The sequence below is a fragment of the Malus domestica genome, chromosome 02, assembly GCF_042453785.1.
Source record: "Malus domestica chromosome 02, GDT2T_hap1".
Lineage (NCBI taxonomy): Eukaryota > Viridiplantae > Streptophyta > Magnoliopsida > Rosales > Rosaceae > Malus > Malus domestica.
Genome location: NC_091662.1, coordinates 11,273,549 through 11,287,698, shown reverse-complemented (window position 1 = coordinate 11,287,698; position 14,150 = coordinate 11,273,549). Strand labels below are relative to the sequence as shown.

The 14,150-nt window shown below is 37.9% G+C and overlaps 1 protein-coding gene across 1 annotated transcript; it reads left to right on the top strand.

Annotated features, from left to right (window-relative positions):
* Positions 1 to 234: 234 nt before the first annotated feature.
* Positions 235 to 5,951, top strand: LOC103401217 (thioredoxin domain-containing protein PLP3A). The gene is made up of 7 exons (XM_008339936.4): positions 235 to 570; positions 679 to 726; positions 826 to 968; positions 1,048 to 1,120; positions 5,223 to 5,284; positions 5,535 to 5,632; positions 5,704 to 5,951. Exons 1-7 carry the CDS (start codon positions 412 to 414, stop codon positions 5,808 to 5,810), a joined length of 690 nt encoding a protein of 229 aa, XP_008338158.2. The 5' UTR covers positions 235 to 411; the 3' UTR covers positions 5,811 to 5,951.
* The last annotated feature ends 8,199 nt before the right edge of the window (positions 5,952 to 14,150 follow it).

Here is a 14,150-nt window from a genome sequence, read left to right as displayed (position 1 = left end):
AGTACTAAACATATATATACATGCTCATAAGCGTTTTTGGAAAAGAAAAAAAAAAGAAGCTTGAAAGTGCCTTTATGGCTCATAAGAAGTAAAAATAATTTCTTCAAAAAGGGTTGAGTGGTAAGCGAAATTGGGTGTTTTGATTGAATTGTGAGTGCAATCTAGAAAACCTACGGTAGGGAAAGGTGCGCTGAAAATAGTATTATTTGGGCCCAAGCCCAGGCCCAATCATATACTCTCACCCGAACACCGAGTCTTTTTTATCACTTCTTCTCCAGAACCAAAACCTCCCCTCAGTGGTAGTTCGCGCTTGAATTAAACCCTTAACTCTAGATCTGTAATTCTCCATCGATCACTGAAGCACAGTACAATCAGCTTCCAAATTCGAAGAATTTTCAATTTTCAGGAATCATGGATCCCGATTCAGTGAAATCCACTCTCCAAAATCTAGCCTTTGGAAATGTAATGGCCGCAGCGGCCCGCAATTACCAAAAGGAATTGCTCTCCAACGAGAAGGCGGCCGCCACGAGCTCCGCCAACCAGGAGGTCGACCTTGACGAGTTGATGGATGTAAGTTCCGAGTTTAGGTTCGATTTGATTCAATTCTGCATCTTTCATGTACATTTCAAGTTCCCAATTTGCAAAGCGATGATTTGTGTGATTATTTTGGATGGGTAGGATCCGGAGCTTGAAAAACTGCACGCGGATCGGATTAATGCTCTAAAGGTTCGATTTTTTTCGTGTTTGATTGATTTGGGGATGTGAGGTTCTTGGATTTGTGTTTTTGTTCGGAGGGTTTGGTTTAAATTTTTTAATTTTGGATAGAAAGAAGCTGAGAAGCGAGAAGCTTTGAAGAGGAAAGGGCATGGAGAGTACAGGGATATAACTGAGGGGGATTTTTTGGGTGAAGTTACCGGAACCGAAAAGGTCATCTGCCATTTTTATCACCGGGAGTTCTACAGATGCAAGTAAGTGCATTTTGGTCTGGAAAATTATGACATGAATTAGTGAGTGTGTTTCGAACTTACGTTGCTTGGTTGTTTCTAGGATAATGGATAAGCATTTGAAGACGCTTGCCTTGAAGCATGTGGATTCTAAGTTCATCAGGCTGGATGCAGAGGTTGGTGTGTGTTGAGAAAAATTAGAGTACACAGTATAAGTGTTGGAGCGATAAACAAGTAAACAAATTACTTGTATTACACTCACAAAATATTACAACATTTTACCTTTTTCTGTTGTATCCCACAAAGATGCATCTGACTGCCTTCTTGTCAAACTTGCTATGTAGATGACTAGGAACAAACGTAGCACACGCAGCTAAATACTCGAAAGTAGCTACCTATAGGTTTCATATCCCACAGTTTCTCAAAGGGCAATACAAATTCTAACCTTGGTTGAGGAAGCTTGTTGATCACATAAGCGGCAGTTCTAGTGGCTTCATCCCAAAACCTTTCTGGTGCATTTTTCCCATGTAGCATACACTGGCATATCTCTACAAGATGTCAGTTCTTCCTTTCTGCCACACCATTTTGTTGTGGTGTGTTGGCACATGCGAATTGGTGGCGTATTCTACATTCCCGTAGAAAAACTCATTCAAGGTATATTCTCCTCCATTATATGTGCGTAGGCAACGAATCTTCTTTCCCACTTCTCCTTCAACTGCCTCCCTAAACTCTTTAAACTTTGAAAATTTGTCTTAATTTTTCTTACATGAAGAAAACTCACACGTACCTGGAGAAGTCATCAATGAACGTCACCAAGTATTGCATCCCACTTATTAATGGTTGCTTGACAGGCCCAAACACATCGTAGAAAACCAACTCTAATGGTTCTTTTGCTTTGAACTTCGACTCCTCGTATGGTAGTTGATGAGTTTTACCATATTGACATCTTGCACAAACTGTGTTTGTTCTTACATCAAGCTGAGCTAGCCCCTTAAGCATTGACTTCATCATCATCACATTTAGCTTGTGATAGCTAACGTGATCAATCTTATGTGCCATAAATTTGTTGTATTTTTCTTCCTTGTCTTGTCTACCTATGCAGTTTCTGCTGACATTACATAGACTGACTGTAGTTGCCGTCCCTGAGATCTTAAGGTGCCGATACACCTTCACATCTTGTGGACCAAACAAGACATAATTTCCTAGTGATGTCAAGTGTGGCATTGAAAGCAGATTTTTCTTCGTACCTAGAACATGGTAGACGTCTTGAAGCGGCACCTGGTTAGTGTTGTACTAGGACACAATTATTGTCCTACCGATATGAGCAGTCGGTAACCTCGAGTCAATGGTTGTCACCACCAAGCGGCCTCCCTTGTACTTAGTTAGATTATGCAACTTCTCATTATCATCCGTCATGTGATTTGAAAAGCCTTAATTGACGATCCAATCATTGTTGTGGTCAATCGATTATGGACTTCTTGTTGTGCTAACTCCTGATCCATCATAGCGAACGATGCTTCGCTTTTCTCCTTTGGTCTGGAAGTCTGGAAGTAGCAGCATTGTTCTCTGCATGCCTTTTAAACCAACAATCCTTCGTCGTGTGGCCCTTCTTTCCACAATTGAAGTACATGCCCTCAAACCTTTTATTATTTTGGGACTGGCCATGGTTGCCGTGATATTTTAAAGCTCCATCTGCTAAGAACTTTCACCTCCTTAATGACCTTTCGCCTTGTTATCATTTCTTTTAGATCCACCATCACCATGTTGCTTAAAGCTTTCTTTACTTTTGTCGGTGTAGAGTGCTTCTTCCTCACCTCTTGACGAAACCCCTCCCATTTGCTTAGCCAAGGCTTCTTGATCGGCAAGCAAATTTTCAAACTTAACAAGTGATGGTCTGGTTGGCCATCTTTGTACAGGGGCGACAAAGCCTCGGTATTCGGGTCTCAACCTATGGATAATTATTCTTTCTATCCTGGATTCCACAATGGCAATAGTAGGATTTAATTCAAAAATTTCACAGCATTGACTTTACCACTCTTATACCTGTTGAGAAATATTAGAGTAAACAACTCTAATATAAGTATTGGAGAGACAAAACAAGTAAACAAATTACTTGTATTAAAAAATAACAACACAAATTCTCAAGATAGTTTGAAGTTATGACACTCTTTCAGTTTCTAAAGACATACTTTAGAACACTCACTTTTCTTACTTCTCACTTGCTTCTCTTCTTACTTTCTTTTTTTCTTAATTCGTTACACAACAACACACACCTATTTATAGGTGAGTTTGCCGACTTAAACCATTGTCCACCGACTTAGACTTTTGCTAATGACTACACAAGTTGCTAGCTTCTAGGTCATTCTAACAAACAAACCTATATTATATTATAGCTAGAACTTTCTAGCTTGCTAATCAAATATGCATGCTTCACCGACATAACCTGCTAGAATTATCTAGCATATCCAATATGTGTGCACCACCATTTTTATTGCTAGATTATCTAGCAAAATCTTATGCATGAATCTTCTAGAACACCAAGAGACTTCCATGATGGATGGTTGAGGAAAGCACTCTACGGTCTGAAACAAACACCAAAGGTGTGGTACGTTAAGATTGCAGAATTTCTCACACAAAGTGGTTACTCTGTGACAAATGCATATTCTGGCTTATTCGTTAAAGCTAATAGAAGAAAGTTAGATGTCGTATTGATGTACGTGGATGACCTAATCATCACTAGTGCTGACGAAACATAAATTTGTCAAACAAAGGAGAATTTGTCAGTTCGGTTCAATGAAAGAACTTGGACAACTCAAGCACTTTCTTGGACTAGAGGTTGATCAAACACAAGAAGGGATATTTCTATGTCAACAAAATATGCAAAAGATTTGTTGCAGAAGTTTGGGATGCTTAATTGCAAGCCCATCTCTAACATCGACGGATTTGAAGGCCAAGATGTACGCACATGAAAAGGACTTGGAAGATGCAACAATGGATGGACAATTGGTAGGTAGTTTGATCCACCTGACTCTAACTCAACCTAACATTTCTTATGCAACTGGTGTGGTGAGTCGTAAATGCAAAATTTAAAAAAGCCTCGTCTAGAAGCGGTTTGACTATGGTCTCTTGTACAAAAAAAGAGAAGGCTATAAGTTGGTTGGCTATTGTGACACAGATTTTGCAAGAGATCAACCACTAGGTATGCCTTCAGAATTGGTTTTGGAGTAGTTTCGTGGTGCAATAAGAGACAGCCAACGATATCTTTGTCAACCACGGAAGCAAAGTATAGGGCGACAGTGGTGGCAACTCAGGAAATTATGTGGTTGAAGCAACTAATGAATGATATGTGTGGATTATGAAGTGTCATTATATTGCGACAATCAATCAACAATTTGTTTAGAAGAAAGTCCGGTTTTTCATGAGAGAACTAAGCATGTGGAGATACATATTTTATCAGAGAGAGTTCTACAACAAATTGAGATGTGCCTAATTAAGACAAACAATCAAGTTGCGAACTTGTCCACAAAAGGTTTGAGTACCAGCAAGTTCGAAAACTTTCGTCATCAACTCAACATGGATAAAAGAATGAGCTAGTGTTGATGGGGAGTGTTAAAGATCAACGCTAGCCCATTAAGCCAGCCTATCATGGAAGTCCTTGGTGTTTTAGAATGCATAAGATTTTGCTAGATAATTCTAGTAATGGAAATGGCAGTTGATGCATATTGAATACACTAGATAATTCTAGCAGGTTATGTCGGTGGAGCATACATATTTGATTAGCAAGCTAGAAAGTTCTAGCTATAATATTGTTTGCTAGAATGATCTAGAAGCTAAAACTTGTGTGGTCATTAGCAAAAGCCCAAGTCGGTGGGCAATGGTTTAAATCGGCAAACTCACTTATAAATAAGTGTGTGTTGTTATGTAACGAATTAAGAAGAGAAGAAAGCAAGTGAGAAGTAAGAGGGTGAGTGTTCTAGAGTGTTGTCTCTAGAAAGTGAGTATCATAGCTTCTAAATTCTGTCTTTGAGAGTGTTTAAATTTTTTAATACAAGTAATTTGTTTGCTTGGTTTATCTTTCCAGCACTTATATTAGAGTTGTGTGCTCTAATTTTTTCTCAACAGTGTGAACTTCATTCCCCCATTTTGTGTTGTTATAGTTGATGCAACTTTTCGTGTTTACTCGGATTGAGCTTTCTTGATTGCAACCTTCCGTTTTTTAGTCGTTTACTTTTTAAAGGGTTTAGAATTGGGAATTGAGTATTTGATGATGAACTGCAGAATGCGCCGTTCTTCGTCACCAAGCTGGGAATCAAAACTTTGCCTTGTGTCATACTCTTCAGGTCAGGCAATCTCTGTATTAATTATTGTAATTCTGTATCCATGTTCATTTCGAGCATTAAAGAGGCATACCAGCATGCACCATTTCGCTGTTGTATGAAAAGGCAATTGAACAACGAAAGCTGGAAATATAGTAATACCGCAATTATTTGAATTTGCCACAAGAGCATGTGAAATCCGTCATGCTAATTTCATCATACACTTGGTTCTTCATTGAAATTATTTACGGATTCAAAGGCTTGGCGTTTGCAGAAAAGGAGTTGCTGTGGATAGGTTGGTTGGATTTCAAGAAGTGGGAACGAAAGATGATTTCAGCACAAGGGCGCTCGAGGTTGCACTAATCAAGAAAGGTAATGGCTTTGTCAAGCGTGTTTTCCAATTCACATCCTGTTGCGGAGTCTCTAAACTGCCAATTTAACAGGTATAATTAGTGAGAAGAAAGAAGGCGATGATGAAGATGATGGATATCTTGAAGGCGGTCGTAGGATAGTGAGATCGTCTGTGAATCTTGATTCGGATTCGGACTGAAACCGGATCATGAGTTTTCAAATGCGTTGTACGCTTGTACACTTGTTGTGAAATCTGATTTATGTTACCATATGATTGGGATCGGTTTTGTTTTCTCTTTTTGTGGAACACATTTGCAGTGGAAATATTTTCTTCCAGGCATTCATTTTGTTATTTATGTTAAGTCAGTCACTGTATCTAATCCTCTTTCTTAAATTGTGTACCACACGTTAGTTTGTCGTGAACAAACTACGCTAGCATAGTAAACCAATTGCATGGAAATACGATTTTATTGCTAAACCCTCAGTTTGAGATAAACTTTACTTGATATATACTCTGTTTACATGCAAGATCTTCTCCTTGATAAATGGTAAATGTAAGCCGGTTCTGAGATTTCGTGTGCCTAGGGCGACAACGAAAAAGAGCTGAATTAGGAAATTCGGTATCCAAATATTTTGTACAGAGCAGGAAATAATCAACCCAAATCCTGGTTTTTAAAGAAAGTTCAGAAAAAAAAATCTGATTTGTTGAAAATACTGGTGGGTAGGGAATGCCCACATTACTTTGGCAGGAGTTTTCAATGTCCATAAAAATGGAAATTGACTTTAGATGCAGGAGATCATACTTTTCAAAAGGTATGCTGTAAATTTTCAAAGTGTAAGAAGATATTCATATGGAGTTGCTCTATAAATAGAGCACTCTTACTGTCATCGATGTACATACAGAGAGAATATACAGAAAGAAAGAAAGAAAGCTCAATAATAGCATCTATTCCTCCCTCTTTTATTTATCATCCCCTAGAGCTATAATTTCAGTGTGACATTTTACACCTGCTTCGTTTCATTCACTAAAAAGGTTATCCCTCTAACTTTAACATATTTGTAACACGTTATTAGCACGAGTCTCTAAAATATAAATATTTCTCATTCCTCTTCGCCGAATGCAAATCATTTCTCTTCGCCGAACGAAAGAAAAAAAAAAGTTTCCTCTAAGGTTTTTACTGTTCATCTTCTTCCTCTGCCTCAACTGCTCAGTATACCCTTGCGACGAATTGTTTGCTCCATGCCTGCTTCTAGTTCTCAACCTAACGGTTACATACATCTTTGATTTCTTGTTTGGTGTAGATCTTGATTACTAATCTAGTATTTATTTATGTTGATTTTACTGCAATCCAAGATGGTGCTCTACAATCAGCCATCTTGAACTGCAAATTTAATCTACTACGATCCAAGATGGTGCGATGTCATCGTCTATCTTAGACTGCAGATTTAATTTTACTGCAAATTTTAGGTGGAGCGGTATAATCGCCTGCCCTACCCTACATATTTAATTTGCCTGCAGTTTAATTTCATTACAATTTTAGGTGGTGCGGTATAATCACCCACATTGTTATGCGTATTTAAATTTTCCTGCTACTTGAGTGGTGCGGAATAATCGTCCATTCTATATTACATCATTTCAATGAGAATGGTGTGGTACAACCGCCCTCCTCATTCACCCTAAAAATTTCGAGCCAGAAGTTTCGAGTGCTTATCATTTTGGCCTAAAGATAAAAATGAAAAATTTGTAAGAACCAGAAGTTCTAACACTATATTCCTCCAGGAATACATATTATTGCAAGTTCTTACACATCTCATTTTCTTTCAGAAAAGAAAATGGCGACATTGGCGAAGCTTGATTATGCTACCCTGGACATTACCGGGAAGAATTACCTTAACTGAGTACTGGATACCAAGATCCATCTGGAAGCAGGGAATCTTGGAGATACCATCAGGGAAGAGAGCAGCTCATCCTTTCAAGAGCAGGCGAAGGCTATGATTTTTATTCGTCGTCATCTTGATAAGGCACTAAAAAGTGAGTACTTAACGGTTGAAGATCCGTTAACTCTTTGGAATGCATTGAGAAGCAGATACAATCACCAGACAACGGTGATTTTTCCAAAAGCTCACTATGAATGGACTTACCTAAGGATCCAGGATTTCAAGTCAGTGGCAGAGTACAATTCTATGTTGTTCAGAATTACCTTTCAGCTGAAGCTCTGTGGGGATACTATTACTGAGGAAAATTTGCTGGAAAAGACTTTCAGCACATTTCATGTCTCTAACGTGCTCCTGAAGCAGTAGTATAGAGCACGAGGTTTCACTGAATACAACCAGCTGATATCTGTGCTCCTGGTATCTGAACAGAACAATGAGCTCCTTATAAAAAACCATAATTCCTGACCTACTGGATCTGCACCATTCCCAGAAGTGAATGCTGCTTCCCTCGAAGTGAACACCACAGCCTCTGGTGGCGATAATCATAAACGAGGACGTGGCCACAAGGGAGGTCGGTGGAACAGGAAAGGCAAGAACCATGGTGGTCAGTTTCACAACCAGGTTCTAAGGCATAATTCAGGCTCGAGCTTTAAAATGCGAATCGCCACAAAGGCAAAGTTCACATGAACAATGCTCCGAGGAACTCTGAAAGAGCCTGCCATAGGTATGGTGGCAATGGGCATTGGGCGCGTACTTGTCGTACCCCAAAACATCTGGTGGATCTGTATCAAGCCTTCTTCAAAGAGAAGGGTGTCGAGACCAATTTTCTCGACCAGGCTAAACCAATGGATTTACCTGATCAAGTGTGTGACTTATCAAGACAATTGAACACAACCCACCTAGATGTTTCAGACTTCATTGTGGAAATGGGGAATGAAGTATACCGGTCCGACTAAATCTTTTATGTTTGATATACTTTTATTATGCTGAACTTGTAGTTTAAAACTGGCATTTCAGATTCAATAAAAGTGGCATGTAAATTCTTGTTATAACTTGCTTTTAACTCTGATTTCTTTACTCAGAAAGCATGGATAAAAACTATGGTCATTCTCAAAACATGAGAAATGGCGGAAACATTTGTCTTACAAACTGCACAACTATACATACAATACTTCGTGATCGAAAGTATTTCTTAAGCTTGATGCTTACAAGAATAAGGGTAACAACAATATCAGGCAAATCAGATGTAATTGAAGGCTCAGGGAAAGCCCAGATTATGTTACCAAATGGAACAATATTGTCCATACATAATGCATTGTATGCTACTCGATATACTCGAAACTTGTTGAGTTTCAAAGACATAGGTTTAAATGGATACCACATTGAAACAAAAAGTGCAAAAAATGTAGAGTATATATGCATTACCTCCAATGATACCCAAAAGCGTATATTGGAGAAGTTGCATGGTTTGTCGAGTGGATTGTATTATACATACATAAAGACAGTTGAATCACATACTGTCATGAACCAGAAGTTCATTGATTCAAAAGTTTACATGTTTTGGCATGACCGTCTGGGTCATCAAGGATCCATCATGATGCGTAGGATCATTACCAACTCTAATGGACATCCATTATTGAGCAAAGACATTGCTATCACAAATGATAACCCTTGCAAAGCTTGTTCTCAAGGGAAGTTAGTAATCAGACCATCACAACTAAAAGTTGATGCTGAATCCCCATCATTTCTACAAAGAATTCAGAGAGATATTTGTGGACCTATTCAACCATCTTGTGGACCATTTCGATATTTTATGGTTTTGGTTGATGCATCTACTAGATGGTCACATGTTTGTCTCTTGTCTACTCGTAATGTAGCTCTTGCGAGACTTCTTGCTCAGATAACTAAGTTACGAGCACAGTTCCCAGATTATCCCATTAAGTCAATCCGACTTGATAACGCTGGTGAATTTACGTCTCAAACTTTTGATGATTATTGCATGACATTGGGCATTGATGTTGAACACCCTGTTCCTCATGTCTATACTCAAAATGGTTTGGCAGAAGCATTGATCAAGCTGCTTCAGTTAATAGCTCGCACTCTGCTTATGAAAACCACATTGCCAGTTTCTGCATGGGGACATGCCATCCTACATGCTGCATCATTGGTTCGATTGAGACCTATAGCCAACCACCAATACTCCTCAATATAACTCGTGTTTGGATATCAACCAAACATTTCACACTTACGAGTTTTTGGTTGTACTGTTTATGTGCCTATTACACCCCCGCAACGCACTAAAATGGGACCTCAGCGTAGACTGGGAATTTATGTGGGTTTTGATTCACTATCTATCATTAGATATTTGGAACCCTTAACTGGTAATATGTTTACAGCTCGTTTTGCTGATTGTCACTTTGATGAGACAGTCTTCCCGTCGTTAAGGGAAGAAAAGACCGTTCCAGAAGAATGGAAAGAGCTGACATGGGTTGTTCCCACATTGTCTCATTTTTATCATCGAAGCATTCAATGTGAAAATGAAGTAAAAAGGATCGTCCATCTTCAAATCATTGCCAATCAAATGCCAGATACATTTAATGATGCTATGAAAGTGAAAAAATCACATATACCAGTTGCAAATGCACTTGCAAGAATTGATGTCCTTATTGGACAAAATAAAGTGGCAGCGTATGATTCATATGGTGCATGCCTGAAGCGTGGTAGACCCCCAGGTTCAAAAGATTTACCCCTTCGAAAGAGAAAGATAAGGACACAGCTGAATCCAAATGAAATCATTCGGGAAGAGAGAATGAATGACAAATCCACAATTCATGATTCTGGACTTCCAGAAGAAGAAAATGTCGTTGATGAGACACATGTTCCTGAAGAGACAAAAGTACATGAAAGCAAAGAAATCTCCATAAATTATACATGCACTAATGAATTGTGGGATCAGAATGAAATAATTATAGACGATATGTTTGCATTCGCAGTAGCCACTGAAATCATATTAAGTGATGATATTGAGCCCCGCTCTGTTGATGAATGTAAACAGAGACAAGATTGGCCTAAGTGGAAAGATGCAATTCAGGTAGAATTAAATTCCTTGAAAAGGCGAAATGTTTTTGGACCAGTAGTCCAAACCCCGCCTGATGTAAATCCCGTGGGTTACAAATGGGTATTCATAAGGAAACGCAATGAGAAAAATGATATTGCAAGATATAAAGCACGACTCGTTGCTTAAGGTTTTTCGCAAAGACCTGGAATTGATTATGAGGAGACCTACTCTCCTGTAATAAACGCAATTACGTTCCGTTACTTAATAAGTTTAGTGGTTTCAGAAAACTTGACATGCGACTTATAGATGTCATCACTGCGTATCTATATGGAGAATTAGATACTAACATATATATGAAAGTCCCAAAAGGACTTAAGTTGCCTGAAACAAGTAACAAACCACGAGGTATGCTCTCGATCAAATTAAGGCGATCATTGTATGGGCTAAAACAATCTAGACGAATGTGGTATAATCGTCTCAGTGAGTATTTGATCAAAGAAGGGTATATCAACAATGTCATTTGCCCTTGTGTGTTCATTAAGAAATCCAACTCTGGATTTGCTATAGTGGCAGTATATGTTGATGATATGAACCTAGTTAGAACCCCTAAAGAGTTCCATAAAACTACTGAATATCTGGAAAGCGAATTTGAAATGAAAGACATTGGAAAAACAAAATTTTGTCTCGGCCTGCAGATCGAGCTCTGTGCTAGTGGAATTTTGGTCCACCAATCAGCTTATATTGAAAAAATCCTGAAGCTATTTGGCATGGACAAAGCTTATCCACTTAGCACGCCAATGGTCGTTCGTTCTCTGGACATTAAGAAAGATCCATTCCGTTCAAAAGAAGATGATGAAATGGTCCATGGTCCAGAAGTACCATATCTAAGTGCAGTAGGTGTTTTGTTGTATTTAGCACAATGTAATAGACCTGATATAGCTTTTTCAATCAACTTGTTAGCAAGCTATAGCTCTGCTCCAACAATTCGTCATTGGAAAGGTGTTAAAGATGTATTGCGATACCTTCGTGGGACAACAGACATGGGTCTCTTCTACTCAAAGAACTTCACAAATGACCAGGTCCTTGTTGGATATGTAGATGTTGGTTTCCTCTCTTATCCGTATAAAGCCCGCTCACAAACTGGATATGTGTTCAAGAATGGAGATATAGCAATCTCATGATGCTCAACAAAGCAAACATTAGTTCTACATCTTCAAATAATTCAGAAATACTTGCTTTACATAAAGCAAGTCTTGAATGTTCTTGGTTAAGATCAATGATCCATCATATCAGGAATTCATGTGGTTTAACTTCAAAGACAGACACTCCAACTGTCATTCATAAAGATAATGCAGCCTGTGTTGCCCAAATGAAGGAAAGATTCATCAAGGGCGATAAAACTAAACACATATCTCTAAAGTTTTTCAGTGCACATGAGCTCCAGAAGGCTAAAGTTATTAAAGTCAAACAAATCCGTTCTAATGAAAATCTGGCAGACTTGTTCACCAAGCCTCTACCAAAATGCACGTTTCAAAAGTTAGTGTAAAGTATCGGATTACGTCGACTTACCAAACAACTAAATTTGTAGAATGCGGAATCAGGGGGAGATACATATCAGGGGGAGCATCCATGATACATGCATGTTGTACTCTTTTTCCTTCAATTAGGATTTTTCCCACTGGGATTTTCCTATCAAGGTTTTAACGAGGCAACATAAGCATATTTAACACTATGTCAACAATCCAGGAAAAGTTGTACTCTTTTTCCTTCGCTATGGTTTTTTTCCCACTGGGTTTTTCCTATCAAGGTTTTAACGAGACAACTGATGTTGATATGTGGGCATCCAAGGGGAATGTTGAAAATACTGGTGGGTAGTGAATGCCCACATTAATTTGGCAAAAGTTTTCAATGCCCATAAAAATAGAAATTGACTTTGGATGCAGGAGATCATGCTTTTCAAAAGGTATGCTGTAAATTTTCAAAGTGTAAGAAGATATTCATATGGAGTTGCTCTATAAATAGAGCACTCTTACTGCCATCGATATACATACAAAGAGAATATACATAAAGAAAGAAAGAATGCTCAATAATATCATCTATTCCTCCCTCTTTTATTTGTCATCCCCTAGTGCTATAATTTCAGTATGACATTTTACATCTGCTTCGTTCTATTCACTAAAAAGGTTATCCCTCTAACTTTGACATATTTATAACATGATTTGATATAAACGTACATTTGCATGAAACGATTTAAAAGAAAGGATGTGGATTTTATAATAAAGTAAGAAAAATGCAAAAAAAGTTAACTATAAAAACAGAAAGTACAACTGTGATAGGACAACATTTACAAATTATCTCGTAAACAAGTAACAATCTAAGATTTATAATCCGTTATTTTTAGTTAGAATAAAAGTTTGTTATGCATGTGAACGTCGAGCAAGATACATTCTCACAACTTAAGATCTATGATCCGTTATTCATAGTAAAATCAAACAATTAACTACGTAATCCAACTCTCAAGATTTTTCTCCTATCAAATCCCAAATACGTAGATTTGGAAATCTACAGTTCTATATGAACACTCATAGGAGTCTGCTGGAGCGCTATATAATGGGAGGATGTTGGTTTCTAACTTCTTATCCCCAAAAATAAAAGAAGGCAGCAGGTGAAGAAAAGAGACAACAAATACACAATGTATATCTCTCTCTAATCCAGTTAGTTGAAACACTTATTTTGTTGCATTACTATTCTTTATTTTGGTTTGTTTTTTGTTGGTTCAAGGTGCCTCTGATTTTATTGATATAACGATCTTTTAGAAGTGATTTTAGATAACCAAAACCGATTTTCATAATATTTAAGAGGAAAAGTTAAAATGCTTTTGGGTTAGAAAAGCATCCGGTCATGCTATATAAGAAAAACACTTGCCAGATGTTTCTTTCAAGAAATATTTCAGGTTGTTTTTGAATTTTTATTAAATTTTTCAATGTATTACGATGGAAGTGCTTCTAAGTATGTTTTTCAAAGTAACATTTCTAAACGAGCCCGATATTAGTAAGCCATGATCAAATTACATGCCCTATATTGTTTCATGATTATTGTTAATAAAATTGTTCTCTCGAGATTTTATAAAAATGAAAACAAAACCATACATGAAATGAAGGCAATACAGTTTTACCGGGAGAATCAAAGAGACGTTATTTAAATTTGAGTGGAGTTGCCTTGCGTTTCGCCTTGTGTCGAGACCTCGTCAAACATCAAGCTCTGAACTGAATCGAAACCTTAAAAAGAGAAAACAAGATTTACTAATTTTCTTCTATGTGTCTTCCAAACATGTCTGCCTCGCTGTCTCTCCGCCATTTTCTAAGAACTCTCAAATCCCAACTAGGATTCAGGATATTTATATCCATCCTTTTCCCTCTCCCCCCAAAACCCCATTTTTGTTTTTTTTTTTTTCGGGACTCCCCCCACCCCCGCCCCCCAAACACTGTTCACCAGAGGATAGACGTAATGAAATCAATAATAATTCCATTTTGTTTTTCTGTCTTT